At 45.7% G+C, this 16,812-nt stretch overlaps 1 protein-coding gene across 3 annotated transcripts in view; it reads left to right on the forward strand.

Annotated features, from left to right (window-relative positions):
- The window catches only part of ANKRD35 (ankyrin repeat domain 35), a 74,865-nt gene extending 59,161 nt beyond the window's left edge, over positions 1–15,704 (forward strand). For 2 of the 3 annotated variants that reach the window (XM_015410849.1, XM_015410851.1), the window contains 4 exons: positions 1,178–3,454; positions 5,230–5,319; positions 12,543–12,608; positions 14,904–15,704. In XM_015410849.1, the coding sequence (XP_015266335.1) occupies positions 1,178–3,454; positions 5,230–5,319; positions 12,543–12,608; positions 14,904–15,014 (2,544 nt within the window). In that variant the 3' untranslated portion in view covers positions 15,015–15,704. Of the gene's footprint in view, positions 1–1,177; positions 3,455–5,229; positions 5,320–12,542; positions 12,609–13,349; positions 13,446–14,903 lie in introns of all 3 variants that reach the window. The other variant, XM_015410850.1, reaches the window with a different exon arrangement.
- Positions 15,705–16,812: the final 1,108 nt, after the last annotated feature.

Raw genomic sequence — 16,812 nt, forward strand, 5'->3', positions numbered from 1 at the left:
CACACACCAGACGCCGGCCGGGAGCCCCTTGCTCCCGGTGAAGATCAACTTGGCAACCCTACTGCAGAAAGATTTGCAGTGGCTGCCCATTAGTTTCCAGGGCCAATTCAGAGTGCTGACTCTTATCTTTAAAGCCCCAAATAGCATGGGGCCAGGGTGCTTGAAGGACTGCTTCCTCCTCTACTGTCCATCCTGCCAATTAAGATCTGCCTTTCAGGCCCTGCGCTCTGTGCCCCCACTTTCAGAGGTGAGGTGGGCTGCTACCAGAGATAGGCCTTTTCCACCTCACTTCTGGAATGCCCTTCCTCTTGAGGCTTGCCCGGTGCTGACATCGCCCCCTTTAAGGCACCATGCCAAACTGCTTCTATTCATCCATGCTTTTAATTAAGGATCCTTTGATACCATTTTAGTCTGGAAACTGTTATTTTAAGCTTTCAGTGGTCTGTTTTTATCGCCTGTGCTTTTATGCTGGGCTCGGGTTTTTTAATGCTGGATTTTAATAGCTTTTAATATATTTTTTTGCATTATTTATTTTTTGTATGCCACCTTGGGCAGGCTCCTGGAGAATTTAAAAAACATTAAATAAATAGCAGGCACATTGGGAACAGTGGAAAGGGGGCACAATCCCTGTTGGCACAGCAGATGGCAACAGCCTGACCCAGATGGCAACAGCCTGGCCCTGGAGCCTTCTAAGCCCCAGCAGGTGCCTGTTGGCATTATTGGCATGCAAAAATATTTGTTTTCTTTAACTGACTTTAATTGATTGTCCTATGTAATTGATTTCCCCATTATGTTAAAAATACAAATCACTGGCTAAAAATAATTGGCATGTACATCAATAGCATCCTTCAGAAGATCTCTGGGTGATTTGGTCCATTTTTCCTGGGTTAATAATGAATCACATGTTGAGTAGGGGAGAAGTCCACCCATCTTTCAAGTGTAATATACGTGTATCAGTGGCTACCAGCCATGGTGACTGAGGGGAACCAGAACCAGGAGGCAACATCAGGGGAAGGCCTCGGCCTCTGTGCCCTGTTGTCGGCCCTTCAGAGGAACTGGTTGGCCAGTATTTGAGACAGGATGCTGGACTAGATGGACCACTGGTGTGATACAGCAGGGCTTTTCTTATGTTCTTAAATGAATTCAGAGTTTTTAAATGTTTTAACTGTGGTTTTAGGTTTTCTCTGAGAGTGGCAAAGACACCGATGTAAGTAGCCTGACCCTCCAGAGCGAGAGAGGAGAGGAGAGCGATGACGAAGATGAGGAAGAGAATGCGGAGCTGAAAGAATGGAGGAGTCGCTATCGAGAGGAGAAGATGAAGGTCATCCAACTGGAGCTGCAGTTGGCTCAGAAGACAAAAGAGTGTGTTGGCCTCTCAGAAGGGTGTAAATCAATAAAGGAAAGGGTGTGGGACCAGGTGCAAGAGATTAACCAAGTCCTTCCTGAAGGGAGCAACAACAGCCGGGACTGGGAGGAGCTGAGCAAGAGGTACAGCTGTGACCTTTCAGAAGAAGACTATTACCTCAGCCTTTTGGCTGAGCAAGTACAGGAACTCAAGAGGAGGAAGAACCAACATGAAGAGCTGGAGAAACAGCACGTTGAGACCCAGACGGTGGAAGAAGGGCCTAAGAGTATGGTGGTCAAAGACGAGGGAGTACGGTGGCCCGGTGAAGAGGAGGAGGAAGAGAAGAAACAGCAGCAGATGGAACTGTGGCGTCTTCAAGCCGAAGTAGCTGCGGCCCTTGAGGAGAAGGCAAGTGCTGCACAGAGGGTGCAAGAGATGGAAGGCCACATGGAGAACATGAGAGCAGTGATCAGTGTCTATGAAACCAAGAAGAAGTCGCAGAGTGGGACGCTGAAGGCACTGGAGGCTCGCGTGACCGACCTGGATGTTGAAAACCAGCAGTTGCGTGGTCTGCTGGCAAAGAATCTGGGGGAGACTGAGACAGTGGGAAAACAGGACACAGGCTTCCCCAGGGATAAAGTATCCCAGTTTTTCACCGAGATGGAGGAGGAGTACTCCAGAGTGCTGAAGGAAAACTCCATTATCATGACTGAGAATGAGGCCTTAAAAAAGGAAGCCGACGAAGCTATCAGAATCAATCTCCAGTTCCAAGCGGTGCCAACAGGGACAGTGAGGAGAAGTGTGGCTGTTTGGAAGAAGGTAGTCACAGGCCTAGAGAATGCCCTAGCCAAGTTGGAGCAGGTCAACTCCCGCCTTCTGGAGAAAGTCAGACCTCTTCGGGAAGCTGTTCTGGCCTCTCAGTCAGGAGTCATGGTTAATGGCATGGACCATCAGGAAAAAGAGCTGGAAAAGGTTGAGACAGGGAAGAACCAGTTGCATGAAGAAATTCCTGGGCAGGTCAAACTCAGGGTGAAGACCGACAGGGGGGACAACAAGTCCCGTTCAAGTCGGAGGAGCTCTGACCTGGAGAAAGAGGTGTGGGATCTCAAACAGAATAATGGCAGCCTTGTGAAGGAGCTGACCCAGTTAAGCAGGGAGAGGGAGAAGCTACAAGAAGAGCTTCACAGATTGTTCCATCCTAAAGAGGAACCACCTCAGCAAGAAGCTACAGGGAGCTTGGTGGTAGAGGAGCTGAAGCAGACCGTTGACTCCTTGTCCCAACAGCTCTTAGATGAGAAAGAAGAATCAAAGAGGCTGCAGATGAAACTGGATACCCAGAGGAAGGAGATGGTGGTTGTGAGAGACAGCTTCCTGAAACAGATGACCAAAGAGGTCAGCAACACTGGGAACGAAAACCTTGGCAACAGCATCTTGAGGGAGCTACACTGGAAGCTTGACAACGTTGTGAAGAAGCAGAACGAAGCCTTACAGCTGGTATCTGAGATGGAAGAAGAGAACCACGCCTTTGAGGCTGACCGAACACACTTTGCCGACCATAACGGCCTCAGCCCCTTCGCAGCGGAGGAAAAGGCTTGGCGAGAAATGTACGCTGAGGCCTCAGACGCCATCGCTGATAATTGGAAAGTCAGACAGCGGATGAACGAGCTAGAGAAAGGCCTGCAGGAGCTGAAGGAGCTGTATGAAGCAGCCCAGGCCTCTCTACTCGGGAGAGGCGAAGAGGGGGCCACAATGAAGCAGCTGATAGACCAACTCACTATCAAGATGGCTGAGCTGCGCCACGAGGAGGAGGAAGCCCTCCGGAAGCACGAGAAGGTCCGTGGCATGCTGTCCCTCAGAGCCCAAGCCTTGGGAGAGCAGCTGTCTGCCCTTCAGGAGAAGTATGAGAAAGCGAGTGGGGAATCCACCCAGCACAAGGAAGCCCTCACTTTTGAGCGGCAGAAGAACAAGGAGCTGCTAGCTGAGGCAGCAGAGCACGAGGAGGAGGTGGACGAACTGAGAGGGAAGTCACAGCGGCTGGAGATTTCGGTGGACAAGTTGAACAGGAAGGTGGAGGAGCTGACCAAGACCTGCCAGGACAGAGAAGGAAGGGTAGGAACCACTGATTCCTTAAAGGTCAAAGGGGGCTACCCCATATAAGTATGAGCAGTTGCTGAAGGAGATATTGGTCTGTGTGTGCGGGGGGGGGGGCGTTCTTCCTGTCAGTCATGTCTAGCTTTGCAGCATGTCTTAAAAGGCCCCCGACCGAGATATGAAGCTCAATTGCATGGGCTGAGGACTGATTAAAATGTGACATTGACTGAGGAAAAATAACTCATCTGTGGGACTTTGTATTCGCATAGTGGCACATTTTTAAACTAGGCTGCTACATGTGCAAACCATCCTCACTAATGGCCCTGTAAGCTAGGTCAGTATTTTTACAACTGGGATCAGGGGTACAACTAAGGGTCTATAGGGTACTCTAGGGAATCCATCAGCCCCTCTCATGCCCATCCAGCTAATGTGAAATGTGAGACCCTTCAGTTTCTAGGAAAGGGTGTAAAGACTCTCCAGCTCAAGGGAAGCAGATGGAATTGGATCCCCCCCACCTTCAAAGGGCAGAAGCTCAAAGAACTGCTGCCACCACCCTTTGTAACCTGGCTTCCAGATCACCTCAAAGTACTAGCCAGAAAATGTGCTGATTAGTTGGTGTTATTCAGTAGCTCTACCCTAGCAAACCTGGCTTCCAGATCACCTCAAAGTACGGTACTAGCCAGAAAATGTGCTGGTTAGTTCGTGTTGTTCAGTAGCTCTGCCCTAGGAACTCTAATTGGCAGAGGTACAGACCTAACATGGTAATCATAGTTAGTTCTGGGATAAAACTAAACTGTTTTTTATTCTATTTGCCAATGCAAAGGATTTCACCTTAGAGACAGAGGGGACACCACTATGTATCTACAGAAAATAATAGGCAAAAGTAGTTTTCAACTGAATATTGGAACTGGTTGGTCACTGTATGAAACAGAATGCTGGACTAGATGGACCACTGGTCAGATCCAGCAGGCTGTACTTACATTCTTATGGAAGTTCAGGTTTTGTGTGACACAGGTCTTATTCTGTTTCTGGGAGCAACTCAAAAAGTATTTCCAGGCCTTTTCCAACCCTTGTTCAGCTAGCCTGTATATAGAAGTTCGTAACCCATAAGGAACTTTCTTTGTCTCTGATGCAAAGTCTCTTCCAATCAAGGTGAGACTGAGTAGAAATTTTGAGTAGTGGCCCTAAAGAATCAGCTATCCTCTGAGACCTGACCTTCTAGGTCATGTACAAAAAATACAGTCATTTTACTTAAATTTGCTTTTAAAGTGTATCTGGTGTGGTTCTCTCCATATTGTTTTGAGAACACTATAATATGGGGATCTCTATGGGATGTATGTGGCTTTCTGTTTGGGGGGGGATGCTGGGCACATGGTGAGGAGCTGGAGATACATGAGAACTTCTGAATCAAAATGGGGGTCCCCAAGTTGTTAAGATTAGAGTCACACCCCCTTAAGACCATTGAAGTCAATGGGCTTAGAAGAGTACAACTCTGTTTAGGATTGCACTGTAATATTTCCATTTTATAGTCAGGGGAACTGAGTCTGAGAAAGAACAATTCACTCAATGAGTCCCTGGTGGAGGAGAATCTTCAATGATGTAAGAACATAAGAACATAAGAGATGCCAATGTTGGATCAGGCCAAAGGCCCATCCAGTCCAACACTCTGTATCCCACAGTGGCCAGAAATACCAGTGCCATCAGGAGGTCCACCAGTGGGGCCAGGACATTAGAAGCCCTCCCACTGTTGACCCCCCCCCCAAGCACTGTTCTGTTCTGTCATTTCCCTGCAGATCAAGAAGCTGCTAAAAGAAACAGAGAAACTTTCGAGTGAAGTCCTCAACCTGCGCAGTGAACGTGCCCGTCTCCACCTGCAAATTGAGGTGAGTATCTTTGCCAGTCAGCTTATGAAATGAGCTGCTCCTAGAACTTAATAAAGTGCAGCTTAGAAGACCCTGGAAGAAGCTAACCTATTTATAGGTTGCAATAAGAACACTCTTCTTGGCGTAAACCCTATTGAATAAAATGGGGCTTACTTTTGAGTAGATCTGCTGGGGTTGCTCCCATAATCAAATCAAGGCAGCAAAATTTGTTGACTGATCAAAACAAATGTGCTAGTAATACAATTCAGATTCAATTCATTAGCCTACCCAGTCTTCAGTGTTCTACTTCTCTATGTCTGCCAATAAGGGCTAGAATCATTTAAAGGAAATCTTTCAAACAAAAAGTTGAATTTTCCAGGAATATTTCAGGTATCCTACACAGCCTACTGGAAACTCAGTTCCATTGTTGAACTCAGTCACATTAGCATATCGAATCTGTAGAATTTCTTGGCAGTATTATAAACTAAGAGCAAAGCCCATTGTAGAAGGAATACAATGAGCCCTAGAAAGACGCGACACAGGCAGCTCCGTTCCCCCATGTCCTCCCCCCTCCCCAGGCCCCAGGGTCAAGATGGAACACACTGTGACTGGCTTCCTGCCCGGGCACATCCAATGGCCTCCAGCCCGCCTCCACCGCCCTCCAGCTCGGTGGTGCACCGCCCCCTGGCCGCTCGCACCCCAGCCATCTATCTACCTGTAGTTGGGCTCGGGCTTGGATGACCGCAGCGGTGGCAGGATCGGGCTCGGCCTGATGACCCCCCTGCCTGTTGGAGCATCCAGCCCATCTGTCGTCTGGTCGCAGCCTGGCCGGCTACCTGTAGTCAGGCTCGGGCGAGGACAACCGTGGCTGTGGCGGCAGGATCAGGCTCAGCCTGATGACCCCCTGCCCGCTGGAGCATCCGGCCCATCTGTCGGCTCCGAGCAGACTGAGGCCAAGATGCTGGATGGCACTTCTGTGGGTGGGACGACGGCAATGGAGGCAGGAACGCAGCCAGTGGAGACAGACACCCTGTGAGTGACACACCAGGGAGCCAACTGATTTGGGTGTGTGTGGAATCTTCTGGAGAAGTCTCACATGAAAATGCAATTATATATAAGGAGAGATATTTCTATGCACCAATGAGAGCTAGAACCTTTTAAAAAATCCTTTATATGAAACTTTAAACTTCCAGACAAAACAGACAAGATGCTGGGAGATTCGTGACCAGATCATGATAGTGTCTTTTAAACACTTAATTAGAATGCCCCTGAACCTCAATTTAGATAAGGACCATGCAGGGATAGGGACAGGATTTAACTCTTTCACCTCTGCACAGTTTCACAAACTGAAATCAGGCTCTCCACAGTTATACCTTTATAAAAAAAGAGGGGCAAAAGACAGACACTGCTATTTTAACCTTTTAAAGATTAATAATAACATAGGTGCCTCAGTGTCAGTTAGTGAAACTGGACCAGGAAAGAAGGGTTGATCTCCTTCTACACTACCTAACTGGCCCCCATTCAAACTGCAGCCTGCATAGCTGCAATTTGTCTTTAAAAACTAACAAAGATCTGTTATGTCTAATTTTACCCTGAGATATCCTGTGTACTATGCTGGAAACTAGGACACAACTGTTCACCCCATGGTCACGCTTTGGACATTTCAGATGGCTATAGCTTCTGTGTATTTCATGCATACCCAGTCTTATGCAATGAACATACGCATGTCCCTTTCACTGCCTATGCATATCACATGATCCTGCTTCCCACAGGGGCATCTTACCATGTGCATCCATGGGAAATGTATTATCACTGTTGTTATATTTTTCCTAAGTGCCCCCAAATTTCATCACATACGTACCTTGGATAGCAACTAATTTCATTGGAGGCCAACTTTGAAGGGAGGGTGGAAGCCAGGGCCACAGCCCCTCCATCCTTCCAAAGTGGACTGTCAGTGTCCACCACCACTTCCTTCATGCTTCTCCCTGGCCTCTGGGTGGTAGCCTTAGATATACAACAACCTCATCTGTGATCAGCCAAAGAATTCACGATATAGAGCTACAACAGCATCTGAGTGTTGCTAGGAGATACTGTTATAGCGTAAGCAATTTGTACATGCAAACTATTTGGGGAATCTTATAGCTCCAAAATCTCAGGCATGATTTCATGTTCTCTCTTCTGAGATGTTAAATGGGAGATATTTTAAAAAGCCCCATATTATGAATGGAATTGCCCCTGTGGTAGTCAAGAAGTTGAAATTTTAAGGCACGTTGTTCTATACTGTCCTCTTTATAAAGATCTTCGCAATGAGCTGCTTCTTCCTATTCTGTGAACATTTCCAGGAAGAACAGAAAAATCTTATTGTCCTCCTAGCAGATAAATACCATCAGATTACAGAGAAGGTAGCTAAATTTTGCTCAATAACAAAATCTATCCATGCTTCATTGAGGAAGTAGTTATGTTGTTGTAGTCTATTAAACTATGTCAGTTTTACATGTAGAGCTTTACTATTTGAAAATTGTATATGTATTTTTCCTTTTTAGTTTTATTGATTTTATGGGATCATAATTGATTGTATAATGGAAATATTGTAAATCATTTTAACTACACTGGATGCACACAGTTAGAACAACTATCTATCTAACCTTAGAGGGCCAGATGTGCCCATGAGCCACCAGCAGCTGATACATAAAAAACATTAATCTCATGAGCTATAACATTTACTGTCTGCAACAGTAGACTGAACATACAAGCTTTACTTAGCATGGAACGATATTTACAAAATCAGTTCTTGGTTTTGATCAGAGCTTTTTTCCTAGAGAAATGTGCTGGAATGGAATTCCAGCACCTCTTTGACAAAATTATTTTTAGAATGTTTAAAAGTTCACGATATTTCAGTATACAGATTGAAAACATCCTTTCCCCTCTTGAGAGTTCTGGCACCACTCTTTCTAAAAAAAGAAAAGGAAAAAAAGCCCTGGTTTTGATTCTCTACTGGTGCTCCCCAGAATTGCTTCCCTCCAGACCACTATTTCCAACTATAATCACAACAAATTACCATGTAAGATATTATGGATGGAGCGTCCCAAGGCCACAAGTGGCCAGGTAAAGGTAAAAGTTCCCTTGCTCGAAAGCCAGTCGAATCCGACTCTAGGGTTGCGGTGCTCATCTCCGTTTCAAAGCTGAAGAGCCAGCGCTGTCCGAAGACATTTCCGTGGTCATGTGGCCGACATGACTAAACACCAAGGCGCACGGAACACTGTTACCTTCCCACCGGTGGTACCTATTTATCTACTTGCAATTTCTTGCTTTCGAACTGCTAGGTTGGCAGGAGCTGGAACTAGAGACAGGAGCTCACTCCGTCATGTGGCACCCGGGTCTCGAACTGCTGAACTACCGACTTTTCACAGCCTGCAGTTCAGCGTCTTAACCACTTGAGCCACCGCAGCTCAACACACATCATCTAGTGACTTTCTGGCTGAACTAAGCGCTGAATTGGGGACCAATTCTGGCTTACAGCACGTAGTCATAAACCACCATGCCATGTCGACTAGAAAGACACATGTACTCCATGGTGTTGTATACATGCATTCTTATATTTTTAATTTAGTGCATTTGGGTCTCACTGCACATTATAAAGTCCTTATGTTTGCACTGGATGAGTTTGCATCAGGCATCCAGTGAGAACTGTGTGCCTCTCAGAGACATGCTGGCCCTTTTCTGCTTGTGACGGTGGTGCAGGGGGAGAAGCGGCTTCAGTATCCACCTCCCTCCCCCAGCCATTTCTGCATCTCCAGACTGGCCTGTTGGGTCACTATTGGCTCTATCACAAAAATGTGGTACTTATATGGCTATGCATAATCTTTGCTGGTAGCACCTCCGTTGCACATTCTGAAGACACAAAAACAGCTCAAAGGGAACGGCTGAATCAACTTATTTTGTACCATGTCCTGCTTTTGCAGTAAGGATATTTCTCCCATTTTGTTCACCTGATTCATGTGTGTCCGTCCCCCCCCATCTCCCGTTTTGATGTGACGTTGTCCCGCTGTCATGCTTGGATCACAAACAGCCTGTTCTTTCCACACATATAACCCCCCCCCCCCACACACACACTTTATTTAAAACCTGTTTAAAAACTGTGTTTCCTGGGCTGCGGGCAGGAGGCCAGCAAACAATCTTTTTCTTGTGTATTAAAGGGAACATATGCCTTATGCTTTAAAGAAAGGAAACACCCCCTCTGCTTCCCTCAGTCTTCTGCATTTTGTTTGTGAGCTGCCCTGCAGCTGCTGGCAATAATAAAACTTTAATTAAAAACTTCTCTCAGAACTTCAGTCACAATGGTCATAGATCCAGAGAAGTCACAACGGTGTAGCAGTTTCAACTTCAATCCTTGTCATTTTGAGGTTCCCTTTCTGCAAAGATTTCCCCTCTCCAAGAGCCCGTTTATTATTTTCCTCCTAATTTTGAACTCTGCTTTGGCATTGGAAGGTTCCTCAACCCCTAGGCTTGCCAACCTACAGGTGGCACCTGGATATCTTCTGCTATTACAGTTGATCTTCAGATGACCCAGATCAGTTCCCCTGAAGAAAATAGGTGCTTTGAGGGTGGACGGTGTGGCATTATACTCTGCTGGGGTCTCTCCCTTCCCCAAACCCCTTCCTTTCCATGCTCCACCCCCAAAATCTCCTGGTATTTCCCTATCCAGAGCTGGCAACCCTTCCAACCCCACCACTGCGCAGCACTTCACATTATGGATTTCTTCCACTGACCAGCGATATTATTCCACTTGGAAATGCAGATGAAGGGGATGGAGGTTTTTGTTAATTCCATATCTTTTCTTTTCTTTTCTTTTTTGAGCCCCCGGAGGGGATTTTTTATTTTTTTTAATCAAACTACAAAACTACTACAGAAAAAAGGGAAGGGGGTCTACATATATAGGATAAAGCAAAAGAACCCACTACTAACTGAAAACCCAAGAGAGGAGATCCTCACTAGCTTAGTTACAACAAATCTTCATTTCATTTAGATTATTATAAACTGAGTCAAACATTTATATTACTTTCTTCCTCTTTAACTCTTAAATTTAACTGTCTAGGAACAGTACCCCCAATCATCCCATTTCAGAGTTCTCAAAGGCACAATTCAGAGTCCTTCAGCCTTCACTTCTCCTTTCCTCGTCTCTTCCGCAGCTTATAAGGACTTTTTGGAGCAGCTGCCCCTTTCTCTGTCAGAGAGTCCTCTCCAGAAGAGCCCGAGTCCAGCTCGCCAGTAGACTTGCTCTCCGCTTCTTTTTTCCCATCCTCTGGTCTTCCCAGCTGAACCCTTAGGAATTCTTGAGCTTTCAAAACAGTGTAAATCTTTTCTTTTTTATCCTTGATCTTGAAAGTGACACATTCTGGAAATAGCCATTTATATCCAATTGAGTTTGTCTGAAGAAAAATCACAAGCTGTTTGTATTTCTTTCTCCGTTGTCTTACTTCAAATGGAATATCCTTTAGCGTTCTGATGGTATTTCCCCCCACTTTCAGGGGTATTCCAGCAACCGCTTTCAGGATTGCATCCCTCACATGCCTCTTCGAGAATCGTTTAAAAAAGCAGTAATACTTGTAAACTACGTTTGAGTCCAGTGACACCTTTAAGACCAACAAAGTTTAATTCTGGGTATAAGCTTTTGTGTGCATGCACACTCCTTCAGATACAGTGAAACAAGATGTCCTCAACCATTACATATAGGTAGAGGGATGGGGTTAGTTGCTAGGAAGGGCTAGTTAGAGTCAAGATGCACAAGTAACTGGGCGATTATAGCTGAGACTGGATTAAGGCGGTTGGTAAGATCTGTGAATAGTGTTAACTTTTGTTATTTGTATGCTAATTTACTGCTATTCACAGATAATGCTCCCTCTAAGCTGTGGAGAATTGTGAGCAAAAATTCTAGTTTGTGAGCTACTGGCATTAAAGTTATGAGTCAACTATTTGGCTGCTGCATAAATTGGTTTGCTCTGGAGCCATCCTTCCTGAGCGAAGACAAAAATGTATGAGCTGGAGGCTAAAAGACTGTGAACTAGCTCACACTAACTCAGCTTAGTGGGAACACTGTTCACAGATCTTACCAACCACTTTAATCCATTCGCAGCTGTAATCGCCCTGTTACTTATGCATCTTCTCTAACTAGCCCTTCCTGGCAACTAACCCCTCTCTCTACCTATATGTAATAGTTGAGGAATGTCTTGTTTCACTGTATCTGAAAAAGTGCGCATGTATAAGAAAGCTTATACCCAGAATTAAACTTTGTTGGTCGGGACTCTAACTTTGCTCTGCTGCTTCAGACCAACATGGATACCCACCTGAATCTATATTCCTGAACTGTGTAAGTGCAAGACTTCTTTCATGTGACAAATGGGGGTCTCTTGCTAGAAGCCCAGCTACTAGAAGAGGGAGAAGTTAATTGGGTGTTGGAACCTTTTCCTCTCCCACACAGTGATTTGTTGAAGGGGAAGGGAACAACAGAGTTCCAGTGGCAAAATAGAAAAAGTAGTCTGATTGAGGGGGCAGACTTTCCAGCAGACAGAAGATCAAAAGGCAGTGGAATAAAGCTGTTCCTATACCGTGCTGGGCATGCACACCTTTTTTTTTAAGGTGGGTGGAGAGTAATAATCATGTGACATCACAGCAGTGAATGGGGGAAGGGGTTACAACCAATGTTCCCACTAAACTGTGGAGGCTTGTGAGCAAAAATTCTACTTTGTGAGCTACTGGCATAAAAACTGTGAGCGAGTGATTTGGCTACTGCATAAATTAGTTTGCTCTGGAGCCCTCCTTCCTGAGCGGAGACAAAAATGTGTGAGCTGGAGGCTGAAAAATGGTGAGCTAGCTCACACTAACTCAGCTTAGAGGGAACACTGGTTACAACATACATCTGGTGCAAAAGGAAGAAAATGGATTGTTCCGAGCCATCTGAAAGGTCTGTTGGAATAGCAGTTTCACCCACAATCACATCACCAACATGTCCGTCACGGAAACCACCACCCCAGTGTAGAAGCAGCCACAAACACAAGCAGAAAAGGGGTTGTCATGCACCTGGGGAGGCACAAAACTCCCATTGCATGTTGGGTACAAAGTCCTCACATCATCCATCAACAAACACAAAGGACTTTGTGAAATGTAGAGAGACGTGAGGTTCACTTTAGGTGGTGTAGAAAGTCAGTTCTTGGCTCGCTTTCATGGGTATTTTTTAACTCTTCCAGGTCATCCAGAAGAACCATCAAGAGATTGTGTCAATTTACAGAACCCACCTGCTCAACGCAGCCCAGGTAAGAATAAATTGTGTTAGTTCAAGTTGCTAGAAGAAGGAGATACCTAGGCAAAGGCCTGCAGGGATAGCTGTCTGTACCCACATAGCCAGGACAACTGCTGGGTTATACAAACAGTAGATCACATGGCAAAGTATTTTTCCTCAGTAATAGCACTTCAGGTTGTAGTTGGAGGATGCTGTATATACAGCAAGATTTTCTGTCTTTTCAAGCAGTTATGTCTCTCTCTCTCTCTCTTGTGCCCCATTTTCCTTTTCCTTCTATTCCTTCTTCTATATTCAGCCTCTTCTTCTGTCTTGTCTGTTGCTATATCTGGCTGCTGCTTCTTGCAGCCTTCTAGCTTATTCTTCTTTTGGGGAGGGAAAGGGGGTTATTTGGTCCTCCTCTACTGTTATCTGAGTGTTTCTATAAGATTGATAAATTTTTAATAATAATCATAAGATCAATGAACTCTTAAATAATAATGATCCCTGTGTGAAGAAATCTAGCTTCAGGTAAAAGACTGGGCCATATCTTTACAGTGTGACACAAGTTTTCCACATATGGGGAGGTTTTTTTTAAAAAAAATATGTAGGGGCCTTCAATTGCGCAGTCTCAGTGATACAACATAGAGCCCCGACTCTGCTGTGAGCATCGGTTAGCCATTATTCTCCCTGCCATGGTGTTCTTAAAGGCCGCAGAGCATTGTTTGGGGATGGAATTTTTTGACCGTACTCGTGGGAATGTATTTTTCCTATTCAGGGTTTCATGGACGAGGAGGTCCATGCGATGCTGCTCCGGATCCTGAGGACGGACGGATGACCAGCCAAGCTTATAAGCCTCCCCCTTTCCTTCCAAGTGAGAATGTTGTTTTCTTACATTGCCTCCCTTCCACCTGCCAAGGAAGGCGTCAATTTAACCTGCGTTGCTCGGGGCTTTGTCTGATCCCCATCAGCCTCTCTCACTAGAAGCAGATCTCATCTCCTGCTTTGGCTCAGCCCTGGAACACATGAAATCATCCTGTCATAACTTCCTCCAAGTGGTAGGAAGTTCCAAGGGCTGCTTTATCAGGTCAATTGGGTTCGGTTCATAAGGCTCGGTCTTGTGCCTGAACTTTCCTTGTGCACTTCCTTTCCTTCCCTCCCCGCTCAAGCTTGAATTCCCTTTCTTACTTCCTCTTTCTTGATGGTTTGATGTTAAAACACAAACTGTGGTTTTTTGCAAGACAGAGATGGCCTGAAATAGCAAACTGCTGTTTGCCAAGAAAGAGAATCTGAGTACATTGGGGGTGGGAGGGGGAGAGAAAGAAGAGCGTGCAGGACCCATTCTTGGTCCTTCCTCCAAATCATGAATGGGAGGATCTCGGGTCTGGTGAATCAACCTCAGAGCAGCAGGGACATATATATGGGACATTTTGGTAATGAACTGGGAAGTCAATAACGGCCAGCCTTCCCCCTAAACAACACAACCCTGGAGTTCCCTCAGCTCTGCTGCTTTCCAATCAACTGTTGCTTCTGTTTCTCCCCTCTTGGGCCAGAATTCAAATCTGCCAAACAATTCCTTTAGCCCTGTCACCCACACGGATGATACAAATTCCAGTGGGTTATACTAGCTGCTGGCTACCAAAAACGGCATTATCTCAAGAGTCATAGTGCCAGGCAGGGTCCCCTCTAAGCTGAGTTAGTGTGAGCTAGCTCGCAGCTTTTACGCCTCTGGCTCACACATTTTTTGTCTTAGCTCAGGAAGGACGGCTACAGATCAAACTAATTTATGCAGTAGCCAAGTCGCTCACTCACAACTTTAATGCCAGTAACTCACAAAGTAGAATTTTTGCTCAAAAGACTCCACAGCTTAGAGAGAGCATTGGTGCCAGGATGTGCAAAACCTCAGTGAGACAGAGAGAGAGAGAGGGAGGATCATTTTGCAAACCCAAAGAGCTTGATCAGAATCCTTTACTAAATAAAATGGCCTCTAAGCACATTCATTTCCTTCTGCCACTCAGTAATCATAGTTGTTCTCATACCTCTGGGGACCTAGCACATTTTTGTAATCCCACCTTTCCTCCAAGGAGTTCAGGGCAGCATACATGGTTCTCCCCTTCCTACTTCATCCTCACCACAAGTCTGTAAGGTAGGTTAGCCTGAGAGAGAGAAAGGGAGAGTGTGAGTGACCACAGTGAGCTTCGTAGTGGAGTGGGGATGAGGGTCCAAGGTTCCCCGTTTTTGACAGACCAGATTTCCAGGCAAGTTCAAGTTTGCAGCTCCACAGAACAGCATCTGAACTATACTGAACATTGCAATTATTTCTTCATTCCAGGATTTAATTCCACTGTGGACGATAATTAGAGAAGAGGAACACTGGTCAGTTACGTCTACGTCCAGAAACTGGTACACTCCTTCATTGCCAGGAAACAGGAGCCACCTTTGACTTCCAATACAGCAAAAATGCTACAGAAATACCAAGTATTATTATAAGGATTCCCTTTGGGCCACATGGGATGAGAAATCCAGTCTCTTTTTTAAAAAACTTGTTAAATTGTAGCCGTGTCCCAATGTTATGAAACTAAAGTGGCAGCGGAGGGGTGTGTGTCTTAAATCCGTACTCGGATGCTTCCAATTCTGCAATGCAATTCGGCAATTGGAATTACTTTTGGAAATTAGGCAGTGCATATACCAGCACACCGTTTTCTTTCTTTTCTTTCTCTCTCTTTCAAACAGACTTGGGAATTTAGGGTGGGGGCAGGAGACTAGAGTGGTAAGAAGGAAGGATTGTGGGAAGCAAGGAGTGTATAAGGGAGTGAAAGAAACGCCCACTGTTAATCACTGGTGTCATTGGGACTGGTCTGGTCACTGCTGAGCTAGCCCCCAAAGACATTTTGGTGCTTTACATACCTCTCCTGCATTCATTGATGTGAGCTACAGTCCACCAGGAAATTTTCCAATGCATGTCTCATTGAAATGAATGGGAACTGGGCTAGAGGCCTGCATTTTTCTCAGTGGGGCTCACGTATGAAATACTTCCCGGTAGATTGGACCAAAAAAGCCTTCTAGTCTTCCTCCCTCCTGCATCTGTTCCCTGGCTAAGTATTATTTGTTAAATCTTCCATTAAATGGTTTTTAACACTTTCAAAGGATTTGTGTTGTTGCTGTTTATCCACTGTTTATCTACAACAACTAATATCCACTCTTTTGCTTGCTTTCAGTTTTTAAAATGTCACCTTCCTTCCCACCCGTGAAAAGTCAAGTAAAGGAGGGACAACATGTGGCCAGAATGTCTTTGACTCACTAACTGGTCTTCACCACCATCACTGCCCCCTTCCCCACAAACTGCCCGTTTTGAGCCAAACAAAAGAAACAGGATGAGTGTCAGTGTACAGAGACCCGCGTTAAAGAATAAGGGCACAAGCCACTCCAATGCAGGCATTGTGTCAATGTGTGGAAAAATTGCCATGTGGCTCAATACAGCCAGGTTCCTTTCCCGCCCCCTGGCCTGAATGCAGCACAAGCCATTCCGTTATTTGGGTGGTCTGCGCGTGCCAGTTTGGTGCTTGAGTAACCTAACAGAGAGGGAAGGCACGATGGGTGATATAGCAGGTGCTCACGGATCTCTCTCTATAGCAGCAACGGCCCAGTATACGACACGCATGATTGCCAAGCGGAAGGGGGGAGCAGCTGCATGGTAATTCCTCTTCCCGTGCACGGCTGGATCCTACTCGAAGCGTTTTGGAAAGCCAGTGATCCTGCTGCTTTATTATTTTGAAACATTACGTACGAGATGCCTATGCAGAATGCACTTTGTGCAAAGTATTAACCGGCAGCAGCCTATGTGTAGTGACTGACACGTGGCACTCCCACACCTGAATGTTCACAGCTCCCCACATATCAACAAAAAACCACAACGGCCCATTGTCTGATGATGATGCACAAAAGCATTGCAGGTTATTTTCTACCTGAAAGACCTTTTCCATAACCTGTGGAAATGGTCCTGTGGCCCAAAATCTCAGTAATTGTCTGGGAATTCTTCACATACTGCATTTGGGTGTTGCAGCAATGAAGAGAGGGAGGGCTGGAAAATATTATAAGGGGCTGGGCTCACACATCCTGCAAAACTCCCCTTTATGTAAAATGCCAGCTGTAAGTACAAACCGATTGGTCTGAACAGCCCTCCGTATGGGTCAGGGAAGCAAAAATGCCTGCAGTCCTTTTCCTCTCCTTCTTGCCCCTTT

The sequence above is a fragment of the Gekko japonicus genome, unplaced genomic scaffold, assembly GCF_001447785.1.
Source record: "Gekko japonicus isolate JY-2015 unplaced genomic scaffold, Gekko_japonicus_V1.1 scaffold42, whole genome shotgun sequence".
NCBI lineage: Eukaryota > Metazoa > Chordata > Lepidosauria > Squamata > Gekkonidae > Gekko > Gekko japonicus.